At 38.3% G+C, this 27932-nt stretch overlaps 2 protein-coding genes across 3 annotated transcripts; both read left to right on the forward strand.

Moving 5' to 3' along the window:
- Positions 1-4804: 4804 nt before the first annotated feature.
- LOC146385955 (beta-1,3-galactosyltransferase 5-like) lies at positions 4805-11160 on the forward strand. The gene is made up of 2 exons (XM_084930028.1): positions 4805-4968; positions 10059-11160. The coding sequence occupies exons 1-2, from the start codon at positions 4925-4927 to the stop codon at positions 11158-11160; spliced, it is 1146 nt and encodes a 381-aa protein (XP_084786154.1). The 5' UTR covers positions 4805-4924.
- A 3173-nt stretch (positions 11161-14333) lies between these two features.
- On the forward strand, positions 14334-27806 carry LOC146385956 (beta-1,3-galactosyltransferase 2-like). Of its 2 annotated transcripts, none has more exons than XM_084931973.1 (2): positions 14334-14585; positions 20116-27806. In XM_084931973.1, the coding sequence occupies exon 2, from the start codon at positions 20121-20123 to the stop codon at positions 21105-21107; it is 987 nt and encodes a 328-aa protein (XP_084788099.1). In that variant the 5' UTR covers positions 14334-14585; positions 20116-20120; the 3' UTR covers positions 21108-27806. The 2 variants fall into 2 exon arrangements, with proteins under 2 accessions (XP_084788099.1, XP_084788097.1); XM_084931971.1 differs by lacking the exon at positions 14334-14585 and adding an exon at positions 14621-15335.
- The last annotated feature ends 126 nt before the right edge of the window (positions 27807-27932 follow it).

Genomic DNA, 27932 nt, shown 5'->3' on the forward strand with positions numbered 1-27932 from the left:
TATGTTACGATAAAGATACTTAGTAAAATATAAAATTTAGCCTCATCTCTGCACACTGTCAGGCAATTTGTCAAAATGTTAGACAGACAGAACTTTTTATGTAGTTATCACACAATATAAAAATCCTATAATGTATATAATAGAAAGATATAGCTACCCTAATGTCATTGCCATGTTGTTGTTATATTGTTTAAGCTATCTTATATGAAAAAAAAGTGTTAAGATGTGGATTGTATTAAAATAAATATTACAGATGTCATGTAATTAATTTATCCTTAGTGCTTATTTTCTTATTATATTGTTTTATGTACTTTAATAATGAAGGTTTGTAAAGCAAGGCCACTTTTGACTCATAAACTAAGTGCTCAGCCAGACTGAAAAACAGGAAGTTAGTGTAGAGCTATACAAGTATATTAATAAATACAGGAAGCCAGACAGAAAAGAGGAACTTGTACCATATAAGGAGTCTTTGTATTGAAACTGTGTGACGTGTAAAGTACCAAAATAACACCTATATGTCAGACGTTTTTAAATTCTAATGTTAGAGTTTCTGCAACTGGCTTTTGGGGCTGTGCAGGGCTCTCTCTTCTGGAAGATGATTGAATAAAAAGAAATATAAATGTTTTGACCACTATGAGTCGGTTTTCTCTGTTCTATCATGGGGATAAAAGAATTGGGTTTTAATATTTGGTGTTTCCGAGTTCCTATTGAGTCCCTATTGATCATAAGGTTGGACCTGCATCGGTCAAATAGTTCTGGTGGACTTTTGATTGTTGTTTCAAATTAATATAAAGTATTCTAGGATGGAAGTCTGGGACTTCTAAGAAGTGCACAAGCTCAGAGGTGGAGACCTCCTGCTTTTTACAGACGTGTAAAAAGACCGTCTAGGAGGATTACTCCAGGTGGCACCTGCCAAGACCTGGGGCCTTGGTTTAAAATAGCCAGTGATTGGATCACTTTGCCATTTGGAACGGTATCTGCACTTTTTTGGGCAGCAGAGGTTGGACCTCGGGCGTTGGACACTTTTAAAAATTCAAATAGGTTTAGAAATCGGGCCAGGCACAGTTTGGAACTGATACTGGTTAATTGATCACAAAAAGGTTGGACCTAGCGTTGGACGCTTGTTAAATTTGTCAAAATTGGTTAGGTTCTTGTGTTGAGTATGTCAGGGATCCGTCTGTTTGTTGTAAAATTGTAAGACGTCTTTGTAATATAAAATAAGTATTTTGGCATTTAAAAGAACTTTGCAATTTAACAGTGATTTAAGGCTGGAGTGTGTGTTGAAATGAAAGTGTGCATGTTGTGAAATCCTTTAATCATTGGTGATTCTATAAATATGTTGTTGTGAACCTCGCTGAATTTGTGGGTTTTTAGACGCTGGCTTATGTATGCTAGAACATAATAAATAAGGTTTGGGTTTCTTTTAGTGAATTTTGAGGAACTGATTTATTTTTTGGTCTAAAGTGGATGAATTGTGCATACTGCAGATATTGTGTCGGGCCTAAAACCTGAGGCATTGAAAACAAATATCTCTTTTTAAATAGCAAGTTTAACTAGGCAAGGATTTCAGTAATAAATGCTGGTGTGATCTATTTTTTGATTTTGGTGTGTAATGTGAGAATTTATTAGAGGTTTTAATTGTTTTTCTTTCAGTTTGAGGTCGTACCCGCACTTAACAGGGTGCGGTCTACTTCCTCTTTCTGATTCTAAACAGCATGCTTGATGAAAATAGTCAATCACAAGCATGTTTTGGGTGATTCTAAGTGTGTGAAAGTTGTGGGTACTGGATTTGAGTGATTCTGTGTGATTTGTAGAAAATAATAAATAAGTAATAATAACACTACGTGGATTCATAGCAGAGTGCGTGAAAAGAGGAAGTCTGAGAGAAAAGTGTGTGTGTGGGACGACGAAATTCAGGGAAGCCTGTAAAATGCTGATGAAAGTATTGTGTGAAGGATGCTAAAAAACTGAGCTAAAGAATGGTGATATGTGTGGGAAAAAACAAAAACAAAAAACTGTTAATTGTCTTGACGTCTGAAAGAGCTCTGCTAAGCACGGTGAAGATTTTGATGTGAATGCTTGCAAAGGCAAAGAGCGTAGTATATTTAAGTGTGTGTGCGTGTAATAAGAGTGCATTCTTTTTATATCAACATTTAGCAGAATTACAGAGGGTTTATAGACTGTAAATACAAAAAGAGTTCGATTAGCCTGTAGAAACAGGAAAGAGAGAAACAGATTAAAATATGAGTGTGTGTGGCTGTGTGTGTCTGGCAGGAACATGCTTGCATGCCCATAAAAGGAAACTGGCTGGTGTGTGACGTGGGCACCCAGAGAGAGAGAGACGAGTTAAAATCTAGGTAGATGAAGAGAATGGATGTCTTAAGAAAAGTAATGAAAATGATATTAATTAAATGTTTTAGTGTGTCAATACAGGTGGACTCTTCTCAACCTGAAAACATGAGTACAGCAGCAAAATGATAGATTAACAGAATTGGGATGAAAACAGGCCAGACTTTGGCTTAAAATTTTACAGCTTGACCTCTCATTCTGTCCCCATCCTGAGAAGAAGCTTAAAGGACAGTCAATCTCCTGATGAAGACAGAAGACAGACAGAATACCGTGCACTTGAAGAATTAACAGCAGGCAATAGACAGTGCAACTGACCTAAAACACTGAAGGGTCAAGCAGAGGCATGTAAGAAAACACTTGATGGAACATGAGTTTTGAATGACAAGCTGGAAACAGTGACATGACTGTTTAAAGGCACTGGACGCGATATTTGCCATGCTGGGAGTTAACCTACAAAAAAGACTGAAAAGATCAACAGAGAAGAAACAGAGAAGAAGAAAAAGCTGAGTTGGGCCTGTGTTTGCTGGAGATTTGAAGGCCACACAGGACACTGTGAGAAGAGGGACAAGGACCAGTGTGAGGTCAAGCCGGACGAGGTCGAGTGAGAGCGTACAGGATATAATTGGATTGAAAATGGAGGCTGAACTGGTGGAGGTTTAGAAATGTCCAAAGCATCAAAAAGGTGAGAGAGAGAAAGAAATACACAAGCTACTAATTACATGAATGAATAGAAAACACACATACACAAATTGTTACATGTGAAATTATTTTTGGAGAGAATCAGAAGTGAGATAGTTTGAATCCACAGCTCAGTGCAAAGATGCATGAATTAAACCTGATTACAAAAATACATATGCAATGAAGAAGCAGCTTACACTCAACATTAATATGAACATATAACATAAACGCAATAAATAATAATAATAATAATGGATTGGATTTATATAGTGCTTTTCAAGGCACTCAAAGCGCTATGTAAATCCAATCCATTATTTTTATGCTGATATGGTGATGGTGTATATCTTACCCTGGGTGTGTTTAATAAAATTAAAAGTGCTGCTCACACACATAAAGAGCATTCAGATTAAGTAAAGTTAATATAAAGGATAGAGCCCAGAACATGATATTTTGAACCAACTTTGACTAATTAAGAGAACAATAGATGAACACAGTAGATTATTGAGGTGTAGCAGAGAGAGGCGTTTTGTTTTCTATCCTTTACAGGAGAAGATTTCAGGACCACAGCGACCACAGGGAGAATCCTGGAAGCCCCAGACCGAACGGAACCAACCAGAGAAAGGGGGACCCAAAAAAGAAGAACAGAGCACAAGGACACCTATCTGAAGAGTAGTTGTTTACATTGCAAAGAAGATCAAAAGCTCGTTAGACACAGGTTATAATGGGAGCATAAAAGTAATGAGAGGGACTTTAGCAATAGTTTGTAGGATTTCTAGGCTATGAAAATGCCCGATATGATTTACCCGTTAAAGGGGGCGAAGAAACCAGGACTAGGTTTTAAAGATGAAACAGGTTAACTCTATAGAGGAGATTGACAAAATAATCTACGACCTTTTACCAGAAAAGCTAATAGTATCTGTTTGGAGTTTACAGTGAGCACTGAGGGAAGTCAGGTTTTAAACTGGGATTGAAAGAAAAATTAAACTGGGTGAAAAGGGGGTGCAGGAAGTAGATTTAGGACATTTCACATTTCACAGGTGCTGTCTTAGAGTTTAATATGAACATATAACATAAACGCAATAAATAATAATGGATTGGATTTATATAGCGCTTTTCAAGGCACTTTACAATGCCACTATTCATTCACACACACTGGTGGAGGCAACTACGGTTGCAGCCACAGCTGCCCTGGGGCAGACTGACAGAAGCGAGGCTGCCATATCGCGCCATCGGCCCCTCTGGCCAGGTCTCTGTCCTGGTAAAGTGTCTTGCCCAAGGACACAACGACCAGGACAGAGAGCCCGGGGATCGAACTGGTGACCTTCCGGTTACAGATACGCTTCCCAACCCCCTGAGCCACGGTCGCCCTTCATAAAGACACGCTTACACCTATGAATGTGAATACATGACATATACACAATACTCGGCTGACTCCTTCAATATTAAAAAGAATGCGTCTCCTCCCATGCGCACAATTTTTGTGGTTAAGACCCTTCCTACTCCCATCCCATAGACATCCATATTAATACCATAAAAGACCACATGCAGTAAATTTTCAGATTACAGTTAACTTGAGTGGAAAGATGAGCTGGTTCTAATTAGGGGAAAATTACAAACTATAATTTCCCCCCCTCTGTGTCCCGTCTCTCTCCTCCCCCTTTTCTCACCGCCCTCCCCAGTCTCCTCCTGCGCCTCCCTCCTTCTCTCACTTATCCTATATCACACACAATGAAAGGAAAAAGACAAAAAGAAGTCGCTTCATTCATTTATCTGGAAACATTAATGGGTGGAACTCCTTAAGTGAGCCACTTAAATAAATAATCGCTGGATTTTGTGGCTGAAGCGAAGAAGAAAGAAAGAGAACAAGGAATCACGAAAAGAAGGATCGGGGCCGATCATGGGGGATCCCGACACTGGCTCAGGTGCGAATGGAACGAAGAGGTAAGAACTTATCAAACTGCTTCCAAACCAAAACTCAGCTTTGGTTTCCTGAAAAGCAGCAGCATGTAAAGGCTCTGAATTCATCATTCTGGGACGCATTAGTCGCAATTCTTTAGCTTTCATTCATATTTGATTCCATTTTTTGTGATGAAAAAAGTGACAAGATCAGTATGAAAAAGTTTAACTGATTAAGCTTAAATGTTAGCGTTCGGGGAGAAGCTGACTTATGCTATAATATAAGCTATAAATTTTCTCTACTTGAATACTGGATACCTGACAGACATAAAACTCATTAATTGAAGTCACTTTCAACTTATTTAAAAGCAAGAAACAGTTTCAGTGTCAATAAATGATTAGAAAACAAACAAACAAACGAAAACTAACATTTTTAAAGATATTATTTAAGTCTTTTGTGTGTTTTATTGTTGATGGTGTGTTAGCGCTATTGTTCTGCCTGGTAAGTTAGACAAAGTTGACCGTCTTGTTCTGAGTAGGAAATGATTGACGATTAATGACTGATGACTTGCATCTAACTGATTTTTCATGGCAAGTTTGTTGGTACACATCAGTATAACAAAAAATAGTGAACACAATGGGTAGACTGTTAAAATGCAATTTATTTGATCAGTCTGGCTGACAGAACAAAATAAATAATAAAATACAAAAGGCAGTGTGCAAATAAAACATTCCCTGAACTCCAATGCTGCGCATACGGGGTCTTTACTGTCCACTTGGCTTGACTGAAGTACAATGGAAAACTTTTGGGGAATTAGAATTACAGATATGAGCAGTATTACTTGAGAAAAGAAAACGACTCAAACTGGTGTGGCTCTACTGCTGTCCAGTGAGGCAAACAGGTTTGGTGAAACAGAAACCAGTGTATAGGCCACAGCAAATTCAAAAGTGTCAAATGTTTTGGTGTTAGTAGACTTCTTGCAAAAGTAGAGTTAATTTTACTCTAAGTAGAGTCACATTCTTTTAATGTAACTCTGAGGTGTAAAATGATAGTAGTTAAAATCGAGTGTTAAAAATGAGTGTTTCTATTTCAAATCTGGAGGTGTTACAATGGAAACACTAACTCTTGACCTCTTAACTCCGAACTCCTAGAGGGGCTATGACACTAATAGAGTAAATTCACAGACTCCGCCCCCAGCACCACAGATTCTGATCCAAGCTGAAGTGAAGCCGTTTCAGAACATTTTGCTCTACATATTTCTGAGTTGTTTGCAATGTTGGTAAGTCATTTTTTTGTGAGATTGTTTCAATTATTATTATTAGCTTTTACTTCTGTGGCTTTTTGGAGTTGAGACAAAGCTGTGTGAAAGGCATTAGCCACGTTGCTCGGTGATAGCATAATAATCTGTTTTAGCTAGCTGAAATATATTGTCTGCGGGCAAATAGTACAGCCTTGAAAAAAAGCTTGCATATGAATTTTCAGTCAAGTTTTTGGTTAACTTAAATACACCTAAAACAATGTCTAGATTGTGAAATGTTGGTATAATGGTGCTACTTCAAGCCTGAAAACGATCTCCCACAAAAAAAACCGAGCAAACAGCAGTTGCAGATGTCCTGACTGGGTTGTACGTTTAGATCCCTCCAGAGTTTTGTGCACACGGTTTAGGTAAAAATGAAAAAGGTTGAGTTTTTAAATTTAGTTCACCATTAACTGTTGTCTGTGTTCTTCAGTTGTTTGAGAGAGCACCATTTCAACAAACATGTTTGGGTAGAATATTGCCTTTAAATATGGGCATTGGATTCGTATCTGGAATCTTTTGGGAAAATACAAGTTATAGCTCAAAAATGATTTTTTTTTTTTTTTTTTTTTTTTTTTTTTTTACTGTGCTTCAATTGATTACCAGATTATTTGTGCAATTAATTAGTGCACAACTAATTTTTATTGAATCTCCACACAAGATATGCTTGTGAAGGTGGAATATGGGGGAGAGCAGAAGTGATGAATGGAGGACATGCATATTGTATTGAAGAAAAGAACAATGAGCATGCTGTTGCATTTATCTATGTCAGAGCATTTGATAAACAATATTCTAATGAAAGTGAGAACATGTACATTGCTCCATATTGTTACATGTTTCAGAAAATGTTTTGAAATTGTAGTGCACAGTTCAAAAATAAATGTTTTTCAAAAACCATTGCCTCTTTGTAATACATGTTTATTTCCAAAGGAATTTCTAGAAGTTCAGAAGAGTAAAATTCAAACTTTTAAGAATTAATTAGAAGATCTCTTATGTAGTTAAACTAGAATACTCTGAGAGTTAGTATATAAACTCTTAACACCTAGTTAGCATTAATAAGTGTTAAATTATCAACTCCAGTTGATAGATGGCATCCATTGTCACGCAACATACATTAAATAAAAATGTTGAGGAGGCAGAAAAATACCTTTTGATTCCTTCCTCCAGATCACCATTAACACTACTATAACAATACTAGAAATACTTGTGTCAACCTCAGAAGTAGCAAAAGCACAGACTTTCTTTACTTAAGTAGAAATAGAGATACCTAGGTTTAAAAATACTCCAGTCAGATTAAATGCAAATTCAGCTCTGCTGCACTAGGGATGGGTACTGGCACCGGTTCTGACATAAACGGTAGTAACCAGACCGAAAAGCAGCGCACATTTCGGTGCTTTTTTTTCCTGAGATGTCATACACTTTGGATTCTAGCCAATCATTTTACCTTTGCAAGCGTAGTAGGCGGGCCCAGGTACGTACGTTCTTTTAGAGCAGAGCTACAGATTAAAAATGCCCAAGGTGAAGCGGTCAAAGTCTGGCTGTACTTAACAGCAAAAGATGCAAACTCAGCAGCCTGCAACAAGTGCTTTAAGCTGATACTGTGATACTGTGCAAAGGAGGTAACACCTCGAATCTGATGAAACACCTGGTGACGCATAGCATTTTTTTAAAAGCCGAGAAATGCACCATATTTGATAGCTTGCTGCAGGACCTCACACCGAGCACTACTGCGGGTGTGGTGCCTGTTATCGGACCCGGAGTTAGCAACATGAACCCGAAGAGGAGAGTCCTGGCCCCTAGCCCTGTCAGTGTAGCAGAAATGATGACGGATGATGATGGCAGCAGCAGCCATTCTTCTCTGGGTCAGTAGCTTAATGTTGTTCGTGTGTAATTTACGTTGAGTAGGCTAACCACGTTATTAAATTAATGCATGTAAGGTGAACTAGCAAACACCGTCGTAGTTTGATGGCAGGTACTCCCTTCACCCTGGCCAAAAAGGCTAAAATGACCAAAGAAAATGTGGGAAACAGCTAAACATGAGATGTTTTTGGACAAAGTTTGTGTTTTTTCCATTGTTTAAGCACTGCTTCCTGCCAAGAGTGATACCATAAATCCCCTATAGCTGCAGAAAAGGCTAACATTGTTATCTTTTTACAAAAAACAGCTAAACATGAGAGGTTTTGGACAAAGTTTGTGTTCTTGATTCTTTAAGCACCGGTTCGAGCACCGTTTAAGCACCGGCACCGTTTCAAAAGTACCGGTTTGGTACTGGTATCGGATAAAACCTAAACGATACCCATCCCTATGCTGCACTGTGCACCAATCCAACACAGTGCTTTACTGTGAATCCACCACACCAATGCAAATTAAGCTATATATTTATATATATAATATAACTACCCACTAACATGCAGCATTTGAATAACAGCTAACAGGAGTTAGCACAGCTTAGCTTTATATATAAAACATGTGATAATATACGTAATTTATCAATGTGATTGATAATGATGACATCATATGTAAGCTTTAAATTTGCAGTTAATTTGCCCTTACCTTTAAATATAACCTCTCATCTTCCTCTCCTGTTCTTTCTGTTTTCCTACATCTTTCTCCATCTCTGAGTGAAGTTAGTGCTCTCTTTTCTTTCCCTGGAAATACAGCAGCTGAACCTTTACCTGGCAACACACTGTGTGACAAAATGCAGACAAACAGTTTGTGTGATTGTTGATGTTTGTTTAGCTGATAGAAACATTACATTTGAAATGACCTAACACTTAAAAAATGCCACTCCTTTCATGCTTCCCCCCTTCTGTAGCACTAGATTCTGATGTATCACAAACACAACATACTTAGACCTACACTCCTTTCCCCCACTTAAATTCCCGAAGTAACAAGTCTGTTAGAAAATATAAGAAGTGGAAAGCATAAATATTTATGTAAAAATGTAGAGAGTAAAGCAAAAAGTTGTCAGAAATTAAAATACTCAAATAAAGTACAGAATCCTAAAATTTCTACTAAAGTAGAATAACGCAGGTATTTGTACTTTGTAACTTCCCACCTATGGTCACCATTAGATGTCACAAAGTGTGGAGTGCAGAGATGAGAACTCAAATGCAAAATTCACAACACACATTTAATAAACAAAATATGAAGTCCTACAGGTAATAACAAGTTCAATAGCTCAGAGAGAAAACCTCAGAAAAAGTTTTACACAAGGCATTGGTGACAGAAAATAATCTAAACAGGCATCCGTGACTCAGTTTCAGTGCTATCGTTACAAAAAAAAAAAAAAAATGTGGGAAATCTTTATAGACCCTTTGATAAAACCTGCGCAAACGATCGTTTTCCAACAAAGGTCAAAGTGACTTCTGATGAAACAAAGAAATGGCCTGTTTTTCAAGTGTTATCATGACTGTATTATCTCCCTCCAGGAATTTGTTGCCATTTGTGAGTCCTTATATTGATGCTATAAATATTGTTCCCTATACTGAGGTAATGATTGTTAATCTTTCCCTGATAAATTCAAAAAAGTAGCTGGAAACATACAACAGAAATTGGCAGTGCTAAAGAGGCGAACACAATAGCTGTGGGCTGTGTTCACCTGGCTTGTACTTAAATCATTAAGGAGGTGCACATCAAGTTGTTCCATAGGTTATGTCACAGGGTTTCAGAGGAGTGTTGATATGGTGCAGATTTCCCACTGAAGCATAAATCTTCAGTATCAGTGAGCTTAGAGATTTTCAGCTCTAACTCAAATGTTGTGAAGCTGTACACTTTGTTAACAATGGCAAAGAAAGGTGATATAACTCACCACTTTTATCTTTCTTGTCTTTTTAGTGAACTTGTCCAGAGCATCTTTCCACAGAAGAAGATCTTATTTCATTCCTGGTTTCAGCTCCTGCTTCTGTTTTGTGTTTTGGCCTTAGGCTTGTGTTACACCCTGTCCAGCAGCTCGCTGTCACTATGGCAGAGCTTCCCACTGCAGGAACAATACCAGTGGTTTTTAAACCAGAACAGTAGGGTTAATGCACCTGCTTATCGCATTCACCCCAAAAACAAAGTTATATTAAACAAAACCACTGAACCTTCGACTGTGCGATCTACCTCCCTCCAGTACCACCAAGCCTATCCACGCAACTACCATTTTCTTATGGATAACACAGAGGTTTGCAAGAACAAGATCCCATTCCTGGTCCTCATGGTTCCAGTGGCACCAAAAACTGTGGCAGCTCGGGACGCGATCCGCCAGACATGGGGCAAAGAAAACATAGTTCAGGGTGAGCTGGTACTCACTTTATTTATGTTGGGTGTCTCTAGAGAAGATGATGTTGAGAAGCTCAAACAGGAAAATTTGCAGCACCATGACCTGATCCAGAGTGACTTCACAGACAGTTATCTAAACCTAACAATCAAAACCATGGTGATCATGGACTGGCTAAGTACACACTGCCCTGCAGCAGCCTATGCCATGAAGATTGACTCTGACATGTTTCTGAATGTTGACAATCTAGTAATCATGCTAAAACAGCCGGGCATCCCCAAGACAAACTACCTGACAGGGATGCTTATGTGGAACAGACCAGTCGTTCGTTCCAAGAACTCCGAGTGGTATGTGCCTGAGGAATTGTATCCAGAGCCTGAATACCCGACCTACACACTGGGTATGGGATATGTCTTTTCTAATGATCTTCCAGAGAAATATGTGGAAATGTCAAAGTCAGTCAAACCCTTTAACATTGAGGATGCTTATATTGGGATGTGCATGAAAAAGCTTGGACTTGCCCTCACAGCACCACCAACACCCTCCCAGTTCAAGGCCTATAACTATGCATATAATCGCTGTGAATTTTCCAAGGTCATTACATACATTCTTGGTTCTTCTAAACAGCTGCTGGATTATTGGACAGACCTGAAAAAGCCTGGGCCACCTTGTCCTTAACACCTTAGCTTTATGCTAGAGTTTTAACGTATTTATAGATTGTTATAAACTACCAAAGTTATTTATTTTTTTAAATGTGATTTAGTTTGGAAAGGTGAAGGTGAACAATTGCTTGAAGGTTTTATAGGTTTACCAGGTCTCATCGGGGTGCACTTTTACATGTGTGATTATTATGTGAGAATGCTGAGGTTACTTAAATGTGTTTACAAATAATACGGCCGGGGTTAAACTTTAAATTGACTGCTAATGAAAGGTGTAAATATTTTAAAAGATTATAAGGTTTATTTTACATATTAAAGTACATTTAATTAAATGGACTGTTCTTATTCATTTGAATGTAATGAATATGTTTTTCCAAAACCTCAACCTTTCAGTGTTCTCTTGAATGTTGTGAGAAACGTCATTCACATACTAGAGTCTATGATAATACCACAGTAGAGCACTGTCCTGTTTTGTTTTCTATCACTGGCAAATCTGGGATCCTTAAAAGCCCTTAGAGGACAGTTTCTGACATACAGAAAGATACTAGTTACAGAATACATATTTTCTCTATATTGCCTCAGATTGTTTTAATCTGCAAAGCATTTTCAATTCTTTTAGACTATTTCTTTATTTCAATTGTATTCATCTCTCATTGCATACATCTGTTATGTTCCCATTGTGTCCTTATCTCTCCCACCAGAAATAAGACACACCGACAGCAAAGACCCAAACTCTTCCATGGCATGCATTTTGCAATTGATTCACACTCTCTAACTACACAAACAGACTGCATGAATTCAGATACCACCATGTAGTACTTCATTTAGTATGCTGTAGTAACAAGTGGTACACTTACTGGAAATGACATTTGCAATGGTTGACTGATATTTGCAACATGTCCTGCAAATTGCAAATATCATGTCAAAAATAGATACATTTTAACTAAGACTAAACAAATGCCTAGTGGCAGCTAACAAGCATCTGTTGGTGGCAAGCTTGTTAGCACTGACATCGTCATTGTGGCTGATGATATTTTGTACTTATGCAACAGCTTTTGGTTGATTTTTTTTTCTCTACAGCTCTTATAGATAACCAGTTCCCAGTAGTTCAATTCTGTTGAATTGTTAGTCTGTTTAGCTATCAGTTCTGCTCATCAGTTCCAGTTGCGCTTATGGTACAATCTGATGATATCAGTCCATGTACCTGAGGAGGAATATAGTAGCACAGTTTTCAGCGTGGATATGAAAAATACTTTTATTTTTCTTGTAGAAAAAGTTCTCTCTCACAAGTAACTTTGTGACATAGGCATGTGTGCATATATGGAGTATGAGCATCAGAATGATGCATACATAGCTGATAGTTGAATATGAGGTATTATTGTTGTGTTTTTCATGTGATGACTGCTAAGCAGGAGCATTCATGATGACTTATATGTTTCTTTTTATTTCAGTTCACATTAAAGGGACAAGCTGTGTGTCATTTTATTTGTTTATTTGCTGAAAACGTCTTCAATAAAGGAGCCCTCTCTCAACTCCAGATGCATTTTAGGAATGGACACATTCTTCAAGATGGCATGCTGACATTCATTTTGAGGTCCCAAAAATGAAAAATGTGAATAAAAATATCATAAAAGTAAAAACAAAAAACAGAACACCAACAAAAAACAATATGGTAGGATTCAAATTTAGAATTTTTGAGTATTTTATCAAGGGTGCTATAAAGAATTAACTACTGAGTTAATAAATTGTAGTTGCATTTTATTAATTTATGACAGCAGCCATGCCTGCCCTGTAAGCATCCTGACAGATTACTGCCTGCAGGCAGTAATCTGTCAGCATGCTTTTGACAATGTGTTATTCTTTGTTAGATGACACATGACTTCCTCAAAAGGCACCTGTTATGCAAATAACATGAAAACGCTGCAGAAATATGATACAAGAATAATAATGCATCCTTTCTCCCTTATGAAATAATAACAGTATTTCAGAAGCTCAACTGGTAAAATGCTTTGAAAACACTTTTTTCATTAGGCTTAGAAATTCTTCACTGGTGTGCTGTTTGAACCTCTGCTGTCTGCATTCAAGGCCTGAAGTGTTGGGCTTGATGATGCTTGTACAGCTTTGCTCTGCTCACTGTGTAGTCTCATCTCATCTGGGCCATGATGGTCGTTTTACATTATACAGTTTTGCAGGCAGATAAAAGACACCATTTTTTGTTAAAGATACAGAAATAGTTTTGCATGTAAAGAAAAGCATTTCACTCTCACATTGACAGAATGCTGTTTCGTGTCAAAGCACTGTGCAGATATCATTTGGGGCCAGGGGAATTTTTCCAACCTCAGAAACGAGTGTCATATTTTGCAGTGAGTTTGCATATCCAGGTAGGTCAGCCCTGGGCAACATTTACTTTGTATATTCATTTTGATTTCTTTGTTCTCTTTAAATGCACTTTAAGAAATTAGTCATGCAATAAAAATCAGATAAGGGCAGCCTGACGTCTACTTTGATCACACAAACATTACATAGAAGTAAGTCGTGGATAGGTACGGACTTTGAGCTTTACTTTACTTCATTACATATTTATATTTATTACATAAAATTATACTACAGTATATTTCAAAATAACTACCCAGTCAAATGTGACATGTTTGTGATCTTTAGAATCCCCGTACAGCATACAAACAGAGGCAACCACATTTTAAGCACAACTTTAAAAATAAAAACATTTTATAAAAGTTTGGCCTTATTTGACCTGAAGAAGAGATCAGATGCCCATATTATTCCCTAAAGGTATATATACTATGAATTTAAACAATGGCAGTAAGAAACCGTTTTCGATACCTCTACACGAATGATCAGTTTCATCAAAACCTTCTAGGAAAGAATTGAGAAATAGCAGAATATGTTTTGACATATAGTATTTGTTTAGGTTCCCCATACAAATATTTAGTACGGGTTTATATATTTCATTTTTAAAAAGTTAATTAAAACACTAAATACATACATTTAGGATACTTTGTTTCTAATTGTAGTGTTTGGAAAATTAAAAATCCTCACAAGCAAACAGTTGGAAGTGTTTGGAGTGAAAAATATCAATTGTTAGAAATTTGTTATAAATATAATTTCAAGATGATTTCCTGCCGACTGAGTTCATTGCGAATAAGCGGAAGAGACTGGATTGACGCGGGCGGTGCTCAGACTCGGGGTGACTTCAGGTAAACTCTGCACTGGGAGTTCGCCTGTCTGCGACCACACCGTCATAGGAACTCTTTGGAGTTTATCTGCGTAAAATCTGTTTATAAAGACAAAAGCGTAGAAGACCGCTTTTCACAAACAAGCGGATGGAAATCAAGGAACAACGCAACCTACGTGGGTTTCCCGTGTTGAATAAACTTTCCATCCACGCTTTACTTCGTGCTCCGATTTAATGCCCAACAAAAACAGGTGAGCACAGAATGATGTTATTACGTGAAAGGATTATTCTGGAATAAAGAAAAGTTCTCCTGATAAGACAAAGTCGGCTGGCATGCTTCGAGAAATCTCACCGAACGCGGAAATGATGGCTAAACGCCTACATTTATGGTGTCTGTAGTTTTTCCGTCTGCATAGCGGTTTCCGTTTGATCAGCAAACGTAGAGGGGGATTCGCAAACGGCAAACACTGCCGGTGTTCTGGAGAACAGGGCAATTCTAAATGTTAGCGGCACGAGGCTGGACACGGATGACCCATATATAGGTCGAATGCTGATTGATTGATAAGTGGGCCGGAATAGGGAAGGGGGTGACATCGGCGTTCACCGGGCACCGGAGAAGCTGAGAAAGATCAACACAGATCTAAAAGTACAGCATGAAATGCACAGGCAGTGGTGGAGTGCATATTTTTTCATTGTTTTTGAACCCTCTTTTTCGCTTCTGCTTTTTGTTTGTTAGGACATCACTCATCTGTGCAGCTAGACTAACACTACACGTTGACTTCCTCATTGGAGTGTGGTGATCTCTAAAATGGAAAAAAGGCCAAGAGTTGCTCCTAGGCGTAATATTTCGTTATAAACAGCGAAAACATGCAGAACTATTGTACATATCTGATTACCACAGTTTTCAAGTGTTATATTACAAGTGGAAGTGTTCTCTGCATTACACTCCATGAGTGTCTGTAGACTGCTTTCTGTCTACATCCGCTCCAGCATAAAACAAGGTAAGTTATCAGGTTCAGTAGCCTATGTAAAACATTTCACTGAACCTAAAATACAGAATCTTTAACAGTGTACTCTGGACAGGGGCGTTTTTAGCCCATTTCTGGCTAAAGCACCCCCAAAGATTTCTTTGGTACAGGATATTGTCTTTTTTGTGTGTGTGATACACTACAAAAAATATAGAAAGCATACAGTACTTTGTTGAGATGTAATATTTTAACAATAAAAGTATAGATACCCCCCTCCCAAAATGGTTTGTTCCAGCTCGCCTTGCCCCTACTCTGGCTCTGGTGCCCTCACTAGTGGTGTGTGATATTGCATATTTTGGTATCGATCCGATACCAAGTAAATACGGGCCAGTATCGCCGATACCAGTACCGATACTTTTCAATAAATAAGGTGGATGCCTCATTGAATTGCTAAATCACAATTAATTTTCATGACCTTAAGTGTTTTTTGTGATTTTTCCTTTTGTATTATTAATTACTTAAAACCCAGAACATAATTAGGGGAAATAATTTATTTATAATTAAATAAAAAAATGCTTTATTATTGTGGCAGGCCGTGGTCTGTGATGCTGCTGCAGATGAGATAGACTCACCTTCACTGCATCTACAATGATGCCTCACCGGCTTAAAACCTGTGCGCTGCTTGTGCTGTTGTTGTTTTTGGTGTTGATGTGTACAGCTGGCAGCAGGTGGGCTGCAGCCATTAAATGTAGGCTACTGTTACAGCAACCGGGTGATCACTGTAAGGGTGGACAGCGCGCGGCTCGGGGTGAGCCGGAGGCTGGAGATGGAGGTCGAGGTGCGCGGGGGTCCTGCCTGAGGGCGGCATGCTGTCCGCTTCGGCACGCAGGCTGCATGGTCCTGCGTGCCGGCCGTCTGCCCAGCTGCCTCTGAGCCCTGGCTCACTTCCACTGCTGCTGCGCCGCCGCTGCTTGCCACATGGGTGGCCAGCTCCCGGGCTTCCGCTGGAGTCGCGGGCGACCGCCAGAGTGGACACTTCCCTGTCGCTGGGCATAGGGCGCCGATGGTCCGGGCCGATTCCCTCACCTGCTCGCGGGGTGGGGTGAAGCGGGCGATGGGGGTATGTGGCAGGGTGTGTTCTGTGATGCCGCTGCAGGTTTGGTGGTGGTGATGTGTATGGCTGCCAGCGGGAGAGCTGCAGCGGTTGAATGAACTGTTACAGCAACCGTGTGATTATTGATAAACTATAATACAAAAATTACAATTAAAATTCTCAACAACAAAAACAATTGGTAAAAATATAATTAATATGTAAACAACTTAATAACCCCCAAAGTGTCTAAGTCACGTGATGTGTCAGCGCAACACCGAAACATAAGAGGGGGGGAAGCAAAGTGTTTACTGCTGACACAGGAGCGGCGAGTCCAACGACCTGGCTGTTTCGTTTTTGCCGAAAGCACAGCATAGCATAGCAAACAAGCAGAACTGTCAAACAAAACATAACATAAAAGAATCGATCTAACCAGGCTAGTATTGATCCGATACCGATCCCGACTTGGGATCGATACTATCGATATTTGGATCGATCCGCCCACCACTAGCCCTCACTGCCACACCGATAGTCGCTGAGATGCAGCGGAGCGGAGGTGTAAGTGCCTGCCTTAAAACAGGACATATTAGCTGCATTTAACCTTCAGTTACTCTTTATATAGTTAGGTAGGAGTCAAACCATGTTTCTTTTTAGCTGAAAAACATTACACCCAGGTAACCTGCAGTGTTGAAAACGTGTTTTCCGATGATGTTTGCTACCCTACAATCCGTCCTGCTCTGTAGTAAAATAAGCGACAGTTGACCGTCCTGTTGCTTCCATTGAAATGTATAAAGCCTATTTAAAATCTAAAACTTAAAAGTGTCTGTAGCCTGCTGTTGTTACCACTGTCCTGTTTGAAAAGGAATGAGAGAAGCCGGTTATTTTGTCATATGTGCCGATATTAAACCCAAGGTACTTACCAGCTAACTGACTGCATTCCCATTAGCCTTAACTCCTGTTGTGTGTGTGTGTGTGTGTGTGTGTGTGTGTGTGTGTGTGTACAGAGAGACAGTCAGGTTCATAATGGATATAAGGAAGTTTTTTCAAAAAAGTAGCCACATTCAGTTAAAAGTGTAAGATCAAATTATCCGTCAACAAAGGATAATGTTGGATCAGGGTTTCAGTATTTATATCTTTTATTAGATGTTCATGTGTTTGGTTATTTGCCTTTTGGTTGAAAGTACATTGAGAGGGGACTTTAATATTAGTGATTTCAATAGTATTTTTTTCATATTAATTTAACTTTTTTCATTCAATACAATCTATTTGTGTATGATTGTCAGTCCAAAGAGGGAGCGAGGAAAGAGGGGAATGTGAGGAGAAAGTACAAGGTCAGGAAGAACCAGGTAAGAAAACAGACAGGGAACAGTGACAGGCAAAACAGAAACTGTTAAACTGCTTGAGAGAGTTGACCACCAAACAGTGATAGATTTGCCAACCTCAAGGTGAGGCGACATAGGTTAAAATAAAATAAAAAATCTGCAGAGCCATATTAGTAGTATCTGCAGTAAAGATCTTTTCATACATTGTACCATAGGCACAGTTGTCTCCATTTTTATAATTTTTTTAATTAATATTTTGTACATTTCAAGGACTCTTCTATTTTTGGAGTGTATTTTTTATGTATCTGTATTATATTATACATACACTTTAAAAGTGAATCTCTGTCCAAAAAATGCATTCAGTTTACTTTTTACTCACTGTGAGCATCATTCATTATTCTCCCCCAGTAATTAAGGTTAGATAAGTATTTTTTTTTTATTCCAATCCATTCTTCTTTTGCAGCATTTAAATAACCTTTGTCAGATTTGATGGTTTTGATACAGACATTTCAAAAAACTGTTTTGCTTTTCTTTCACAAATGTGGGGATTAGATTTTTTTTTTTTAGAATTGAATATTGATTTATTGATTAGCATTCAAATATCTCAGTGAAAACAGAATAAAGATCTACCACAAAGCACGAAACCAAGACAAGGCTAATCAAAAGGTATTGGCTGAAGCATATGCTTATTAAATTGTGTTAAAATGTACAAAACAGTGATCTCATGTTTTGAGACTTGACGAATTTAAGAATCTTATTATTTAATAAAGAAATTTGCAGACTTGCACAGAGATGGTAAAATTATGATGACTGATAACGGAGACAAAGACAACAGTCGATGAGGACAGGGAGGAACAGGGGTTTAAATGCACCAAGGAGACAGTCAGAGAGAACTCGGGACAACTGGAGACATTTAGGGATACAGGGACTGACAGAGACAGGGAAGAAGTCTCATTGTGACAAGTAAAGTTTATCTTTCTTGGCTGGGCAGCTCTCCTGGTGCTCAGCACCCCCAAAGCCCTGATCCTAGAATCGCCCCTGACTCTGGATGTTGCTTCTATATTGACTGTTAAGATATTTGACTTCATAAATGAATGGCAAGGGTAGAGGGTTTTTAGAAATTACCAAAGCTTTCTGAGTCATTATCTACCGCGTATGTTGCAATTTTTTTTTTTCCGAATGTGACCCTGCCCTGTAACATAGAGATGTACTGAAAGTGTTTTGGTTTTGTGAAAAATTAGTTTTCAAAAAAGAAACTGTGAAATACATGAAGTCAACATCAAGTGACGATGCGCTGGTCCTGATGTTTCTGAACAAGAAAAGGAAGAAAGAGATTCTGGCTACGTCTAGTTCTCACCAGAGGCAACCATCAAACCATGAGATTTTCATCTGAGGAGGCAAACAAATAGGTTCAGTGAGCCCATTGACCCGGAATCGCGTCTAGCTGTGTGTCTGAGTTAAAATAGAATTATTTCCGAATTGTATATTCAACACGATGAGCGCACTTGTTGCCAAGTGCAGTGGTCTGATTAGGTTAAAGCTGTTTATTCGTGTCCAAAAAAAGATAAATGCCACAACATTGTTCTGTGTGAATGGCTGCAAGAAAGAAAATAGGTGAGCCCCAAATAAATTTTTAACAAGAAATATTCACACAAATATTACACATCTGGTGTGTAAAAGCCTTTTGATAGCGGATTTGGATAGGTAAATGAGAGGATAGATCAGCACCGCAGTCCCACCTGACTGCTGTTTTGAGCTTTTCAAGGGCCAGCCACTCAGAAAGGTAAGCGTGTCCTTGAGAGCAATGGAAACAACTTCTTTCAGACATTAGATTAATTGGGTGACCACACTAAGGCCCAGTACGAAACAATTATTTGAACTGAAAATCATGCGGAGCTCCTTTATTACATTGAGAGTAGGGGCATGCATCGATCAGTAAATCAACAGCTTCGCTTCTATGAGCGGCCGCCTCATGCCAAACGGGTGCAACGTCTGCATTGCTGTTGCTGTGGCACCAAAACTGTTTGTCAGGCTCCCACTTTCTTCACTTGTGAACAAGACCCAGAGATACTTGAACTCCTCCACTCCCGGGCAGTGACTCGTCCCTGACCCTGAGTGGGCAGTCTGGCCTTTTCCTATTGAGGACCATGTCCTCAGATGTGGAGGTGCTGATTGTCATTCACACTCAGCTGTGAACCCCTCTAGTGCAAGCTGAAGGCCACCACCTCATGAAGCCTGCAGAACCACATTCTCTGCAAAAAGCAGATATGAGAAATTGAGGGCTACAAAGCTGGAAGCCTTATGACTTTAATTCTGTTATTTATTAATTCGTGTATTGCTGTGTTATCAGAATACGTGCTGTACAAGTTCTCATGATAAAATATGTTTCCTTTCTCTGTAGTTTTCATGGACAACAAGAAGAGGCACCTAAAAGGCATCTTCATTTGCATTGCAGCAGCAGTGATTTTCATCTTTTTCTATCTCAATTCCAACAAAGTGGTTAGGAACATTCCTTATCAACCAGCATCAGCAGAGCCACGTTGGGAGGATCCAGGACCATATCATGTGGCCTACCCACGAAACTACAAATTCATCATGGATGACACGCCAACATGTAGGACCACAACTCCTTTCCTTATTCTGATGGTTCCTGTTGCACCCAGTAATGTTGCAACTCGGGATGCCATCCGGCAGACGTGGGGAAATGAGAAGCTGGTTCTGGGTCAGCAGGTAGAGACTGTCTTCATAGTGGGCCTCCCTGGTGGAAGTGATGCTAAACATCAGCAAGAGAAGCTTCAGCAGGAGAATCAGCTGTACCATGACCTGATTCAGAGCAACTTTCAGGACAGCTACTATAATCTGACTATCAAGACTATGGTCATGCTGGAGTGGCTGGCTGCACACTGTACTAAGGCTTCCTTTGTCATGAAGATCGACTCCGATATTATACTCAATGTCCCGAATCTGGTGAAACTGTTGGTGGATCCTAGCACAGCTAAGCAAAACTATATGACTGGGCTGGTTTGGTGGCATAGTCCTGTTTTAAGGAACCCATTTATAAAGTTCTACATGCCTCGATCTGTGATTGCTGAATCAGAGTACCCCCCGTATCCGCTCGGCTTTGCCTACGTCATGTCACTAGACCTTCCTGGGAAGATCTTGGGAGTGTCACCTCAGATCAAACCGATCTACATTGAAGATGCTTACCTCGGCATGTGTCTGAAACACCTGGGCGTATCTCCTACTGACCCTCCAGAAGAAACAATGTTTCTTGTCAAGCCCAGCCATTCTCTGAGCAGCTGCAGTCTTTCAAAGGTGATCGCTTCGACAACAACAAGCATCTTGCAAATGAATGGCTACTGGGAGAGGATCAAACGGGGAGTTCAGTGCTGAACTTTTTCCAAAAAGAGTGGGAACCTGAATCTGGCCAATGGTTAAAACAAAAATGAAATATTGCATATTTATTATGTGGCAAAATGGAGATACTTTTGTTACATCTTGCCAAATCTGATGATTAGGCCAAGTTAACAGAATTATTTTTCTCTAAAAAAAATAAAATAAAATAATTATAAGTTAGAACTTTGTGTTTGGTGATATTGAAATATTGCTAAATTGGCAAGAGATGAAATGATACTGTTCTCAACTTTTTTTTTTTCTTTTTTAATAAGCAACCTATATGAACACAAATAAACCAAAATAAACAAATAATCAAAAATAAACAAATGGGTGTACCATCTAGTGTGTATATACACACACACACGCATACACATACACACCCATATCCTTAGACATACATACACATACCTACATACATATGTATTCGCCTATGCCCTCATACATACTGACATATACATATATACACATAACAATTCAAAAATATGGCATACATAATTACAGAGATTCAAACAAGATCAGGGCTCCTTGACAAAATGTAATGTTTCCATTTAACCCAAATATCACTAAATATGTCATATTGGAGTCTATTAATGAAGGTAATTCTTTCCATTTTAAACATCCCATAAACAATCTCATACCAGTCATTTAGTGATGGAATTTTCACACTAAGCCATTTCTTGGTAATAGTCTTACGGGCAGCCAAACTCAGAATACCATACAACAGCTTGGACGTTTTATCTACATTCACTGAGTATAAATATCCAAACAAAAGTTCATCCCAATTAAAGGGAAGTTGCATACTAAAAATGATCTGTAACTCAGAATGAATCGATACCCAAAAAATGTTGATCAATGGGCAAGACCAAAACAGGTGGAAGTGTTTTATTCCTTGGGCCCCACAGTTTCTCCAGCAGCTAGAGTGATTAGAATAATATTTACTTTGTGCAGGAGTAATAAAAAACCTACAGAGACTCTTCCAACCAAAACATCTCCATATATTAGAACTAGAAATTCTCCACTGAAAAGCACACTGCTGATACCAAATGTCATTTGAAATTGCTGTATTTGTTTCCCTTTCCCATTTTTTTTAATGTAGGTAGTATTCCGCTTCTTAACCTCTTGTATACCCTTATACAGTCTAGAAATCACCTTGAGGCCGGGATCTGCCTGGTAAGCCTTGACAAATATACTCAAAACAGGTAAAGAGAAAAGATCTGTTCTCTTAGGTATAAAGTTATGTAGGTGATGCCTAATTTGAAGAAACCTAAAAAAATCAGTTTTGCTTAACTGGTATTGATCTTTTACTGATTGGAAGTCCCTAAGAATTCCCTTATCGTAAAACATACAATATGCCATTAAGCCTTCTCCTGCCCATTTTTTATATCTTACATCTAACTTATTGGGTAAAAAATCAAAATCAAAAGCACACCATCTTAAAATCCTGACCTCTTCATTCCAATCATTCTTATTAAGAAATTGTAACCAAAGTTTTAAAGGCAGGTTAATCTGTTCGTTTCCTTGATTAATTTGTTTTTTAATGAGTGTCACATCCCCTAAGCTTGCCTGAATTGGAAAATCTCTTAAGGCCACTGTTTCTATTTCTATTTCTTTCCATCTCGCTTGGTAATCTACATTACACCAACACACTAATATCCTCAATTGAGCTGAGATATAATAATCTTTCAAACATGGGAACCCCAACCCCCCTTTGTCTTTAGCCAACTGAATAGTTTGATACTTAATCCGTGGTTTTTTCCCCTGCCATATGAACCTAGAGATTATTTTGTCCCATTCCTGAAATTGTTTATCAGTTATTTCAACTGGGAGTGTTTGGAACAGATAAAGCATCCTGGGCAAGATATTCATTTTAACTGTATCAATACGTGATTCAAAATTTAAAAATGGTAATAAGTTCCATCTTTTAATATCCTCATTTAATTTATAACACAAAGGATTAAAATTTGCATTATATATCTTAGAGAGATCTTTAGTAATATTTACTCCAAGATACTTCATCTGCTCCGACTCCCAGTTCAAATTGACTTTAGACTTAATTTCCTGATTTGGCTTATAATTAAAAGTTAATATCTGAGTCTTCGATATATTTAGTTTATAACCTGATATTGAGCTAAAGGTCTCCAGAAGTGACAACAGCTTGGGGAAAGTAATGTTTGGATTTGTCAAGTAAATCAAAATATCATCAGCAAACAAGGAAATCTTATGCTCTCGACCCATGATCTTGACTCCAGTAATATTATTGCTTTGTATAACACTTTGACTCAGGGCCTCTATGAAAAGAGCAAAGAGTGAGGGACTTAAAGGGCAACCCTGACGTGTCCCTCTCTGTAAATTAAAAACATTAGAAAGCGCCCCGTTAACTTTAATTCTTGCCCTTGGTGATTTATATAGTGCTTGTATAATCCTGATAAACGATTGATGAAATCCAAACTTGCCCATGACTTTATATAGAAATTCCCAATTAACCCGATCGAAGGCCTTTTCAGCATCTAAGCTCATAAGGACCATCTGAATTTTATTTTTTCCAACATAATCAATAACATGTAATGTTCGGCGAACATTATCTTGCGTTTGTCTCTGCTTAATAAAACCAGTCTGATCCAAGCTAATTATCTGAACAAGAATATTTTCAATTCTTTTGGCAAGGATGTATGTGAATATCTTATAGTCCTGGTTAAGAACACTAATAGGGCGGTAATTTCCACAGTCAAGCCTGTCCTTTTCTTCTTTAGCTATTAAGGAAATAGAAGCCTCATTCCAAGATGGGGGGATTACTCCCGTCTTTAAAATATAATTGAATGATGTTCTCATCAAGGGGATCAATAACTCTTTCATTTCCTTATACCAATCTGATGGGAATCCATCCGGGCCTGGGGATTTATTAGGTTTTAATTTTGAAATAGCTTTTTTAATTTCAATTTCAGATATGTCCTCGATTAAGGTTATATTCTGTTTTTCATTCAGCTTTGGTAAGCAAAGTGAGTCCAAGAAAGATATCATACCTTTAACATCCACTCTAGGTTGTGTGTATAGTTCTTTGTAAAATTTTAGAAAAGCTAACTGAATGTCTTCAAATTTATACACAATGTTATTTGTTTGAGGATCCTTTATTTTATGTATTATATTTTCTGATTGTTGTTTTTTTAATTTATAGGCCAGTAATTTTGCAGATTTGCCTCCTACCTCATAGTATCTTTGTTGTAAAAAAGCCATATTTTTTTGTATTTCACTTGAAAAAATTTCATCAATTTCATTTTTCTTCTTTTGTATTTCTAATTTCAAATTTATATCTGCGCTTATTTTATGGGCGTCTTCAAGATATTGTAGTTGCGCCTGGAGTTTTCTTAAATGCTCATTTCTCTTCTTTTTTAAGTTAGTACTGTAACCTATAAGTTTTCCTCGTATAACCACTTTTAGGGCATCCCATAAAATACTCGGAGAGACTTCTTCATTGTCATTTTCCGCTACATAATCTATTATATCTTGGCTAATTTGCTCTTTCAACGAACATAGAGTACTTGTATTTAATCTCCAAGATGTAACTCTTCTTTCATGTCCAAGCACTACTTCCAGATACAGTGGGGCGTGATCCGATAAATCCATCACTCCTATCCTGCAATTGATCACACTGTTAAAGTCTTTTTGACACATAAAGAAATAATCCAATCTAGAATAAAATGAATGTGGGTGAGAAAAAAAGGTATAGTCCTTCTTGATGGGGTTTAATTCTCTCCATACATCTATAAGCCCTAAATCCTTTAAAATTAATTTAATATTTTTGGTTATTTTATTCAATCCCGGGGCGTGTGGGTTTGATGAGTCCAAAGACGGATTGAGTCGAACATTCCAATCTCCTCCCAAAATTAGAGTACTTTGTGCCTCTACAACAATCATTTCAAAAACCTGTTTAAAAAAGTTTTAACTCTGATCCTGGGGGAGCATATACATTTATAAGAGTAGTCAGTGTACCCTCCAGATACCCCTTAACTAACACAAACCTCCCCTCCTTATCACCGATTTCTTGAATGCATTCAAAATTTAACCTACTCGAAATTAAAATTACCACACCCCTTTTTGAGCTCTGAGGACAGGAAGAAGAATACTGGTTAAATTTCCATTTCTTTAGTTTTTCATGCTCAAACTTCGGTAGGTGAGATTCCTGTAGAAAGGCCACTTCTATTCCTTCTCTTTTTATTTTTGACATAATTTTACTTCTTTTAATATGACTCCCCAAACCATTTACATTAAATGACACTACTTTAGTTACCTTACAAGGCATTATTGTACGACCTTATATGATTTTAATCTCTGCACATAGCTAAAAATCGAAAAGTACACCCCGATGAGAAAAAAAAAAAAAAAAAAGAAAAGAAAAAAGAAAGAAAGAGAAAATCATTATAAAAAAAAAAAATATTGTACAACAAAAACATACAATCATGTTGACTTCCAAAAACATAAACGCTATATTAGCTGTAATTGGTGAGGGAGAAACTCTTCTGTCCAGTTGTGGAAGAGTGCCCTCTTCGGCACACAGGCCGGAAGCCCAGTGGTCTGTAGGGTCCAGCTTGCTATGCATATAAATGACCCGGCTTTAATGTACTTTTATATGCCCTCTTTATAGAATTATCTAATTATATAACAAAACATCTTTATCAAAATAAAGTTCATATTCTCAGTTCATCTTAAGTCTCTATACTCTTGAGTTTACCTCTAATATGATGCTCCGTCACATACATGCTGGTTATCCACTGTCATCTTGGTGCCTAAATACCTGGAGGCGCTCCTTGAAACCCTGCTTTAGGATCGTGTTTCCGCATTTCTTCTTCGTACTTGTTTGCCAAGTCTGCTGTTTTATTTGATCCAAAAGTGTGTCCCTGTCTTTCACAACATCTACCGATAATCCCCTCTTCACCATGTCGATAGTCGCTTCATGCGCCGTGTTGTACGTCGCAATTCCCTCTCTGTAGTACACCCTTAGCTTGGCCGGGAAAGGCGTCTGGAAGCGAATGTTATTCTCTTTAAGCACCTTCTTCGCTGCCGCATATTCTTTTCTTCTTCTTTGTATCTTCGGGGCATAATCATTGTCCACATATATCCTAGAATCCTTAAAGTCAAAACCCCTAGCCTGCCAGGCCTTCTTGATAATGTCTTCTTTGATACGATAGCTTGCGAGTTTAACAACAATTGAGCGTGGAGGGGCTCCTTCCGGGGGTTTCTTAGCACCGGCTCGGTGTGCTCTTTCGATTCCCAACGCGGTGGGAGGAGAGAGACACATTGTCTTTTCAAACAGAACCTCTACAAAGTTGACAACGGATGGAAATTTGTCCTCTTCCCCTTCCTTCACGCCATATATTCTAAGATTCTTGCGACGTGACCGTCCCTCTAAATCCAGTAGCTTAGTTTCGCATCGCAACTGAAGATTTGCTATTTCAATTAGCAGCTCCTCCGAAGCCTGAATTCGAGTCTCCACTATGTCTATGCGTCCCTCTGCTTCATCGAGTCTTATACCAATGCCGTCGATATTCTCCCTTATGGCATTAAACTGTTCGTTTGTGTCTTTTCTGAAAGCACGCAATTCTTTTAGTATCATGTCCATCGTAGCTGGGTGATCCTTCGCAGTAGCGTTAGCATCGGATTGCTGGTCTTCTTCCATATTACTGCTAGCTTGCGACGAAACATCTTCTTCCACTTCACTACGTTCTCTTACATCCTTTTTCTTAAATTTTCTGGGCATTTTTGTTCCAAACATAAAACCCCACAGAAATAAATCCAAGCTTTTTATGTTTCGAGTTAGATAAATTGGGGTAGAAGGTAATAAGGTCGGGAGCAACTATCCTACACGGCCATCACACGACCCGCCAGACCGGAAGCCTTAAAATCCCGGTTTGTTCTCAACTTTTTATTGGAATCAATCAGGCCTTCTTTGTCCTCAGCTCAAGTATGAGATGTTTAATTTACTTTTATGTCCTCTTGTATCTACCTTCTCCAGCTCTTTTGTGTTTCTGTACTTTTTACCCTCCGGCCTGTGTTCGTCTTTATATTTGTTGTTATGGTATGGTTTGATATTTGCTGTAGAACTTCCAACTGACGAGATGATAAGATTACATTACTGTGCTTTAACAATAGCTAAACATCCAAATGACCACAATCCATAATTGTTAATGAAGTGTACTGTTTTGCTATGGTATTTTGTTATGATGTAGTCGACTACTTAAGTATATTGTAATAGCCCCGCGCTGTTTTGATGTTTGTTTTTTGTTTTAATGTGTATATTTACTATAGATTGTGCATGTTGTTGATTCCTTTTCTTTTTTTCTTTTCATTTGTTTGCTTGTTTTTTTTTATTTGTTTGTTTGCATTGTAAACCAGCTTAGGATATAAAAGCTGTGGTGTGTTTCTTAGAGACAAGTTTTTACATGAACTATGTCAAACTAAAGTGATCTAAACTAAACTATGGGGCATGTATGATCCTGATGTGATGCAATATACAAAATGTACCATGACTGTAAAGAAAGAAAATTGGCCAGTACTGTGAATTCTACAGTTGTAGTTTGTCATAGTTCCACAAGATGGATGACTTTGATTCTATAAAATTTAAGCCACAAGTATGTTTAACGTGCTGCATATTTTTCAACCCCACTGCTTTAAATGTATGATGTAAGCTTCCTTCAAAACACAAATAAAATACTAAAATATCATATTTTCTTAAAAAAAAAAAAAACTCATGTAATACCTTCCAATAACGATCAGTCGCTGATAGGATTGCTGTGCTGGGCCGGGCGGACTGCTTGTCTAAACCCCAGA

Source organism: Perissodus microlepis, chromosome 6, assembly GCF_051167445.1.
Source record: "Perissodus microlepis isolate ML-2025 ecotype Zambia chromosome 6, ASM5116744v1, whole genome shotgun sequence".
Taxonomy (NCBI): Eukaryota; Metazoa; Chordata; class Actinopteri; order Cichliformes; family Cichlidae; genus Perissodus; species Perissodus microlepis.

Excerpts from the sequence above, each read along its gene's own strand:
- LOC146385955 (XM_084930028.1), top strand. The coding sequence starts at position 4,925 with ATGGGGGATCCCGACACTGGCTCAGGTGCGAATGGAACGAAGAG. Across the intron at positions 4,969-10,058 it reads GGTGCGAATGGAACGAAGAG|TGAACTTGTCCAGAGCATCT; the intron begins GTAAGAACTTAT and ends TTGTCTTTTTAG.
- LOC146385956 (XM_084931971.1), top strand. The coding sequence starts at position 15,284 with ATGAGTGTCTGTAGACTGCTTTCTGTCTACATCCGCTCCAGCATAAAA. Across the intron at positions 15,336-20,115 it reads CCGCTCCAGCATAAAACAAG|TTTTCATGGACAACAAGAAG; the intron begins GTAAGTTATCAG and ends CTTTCTCTGTAG.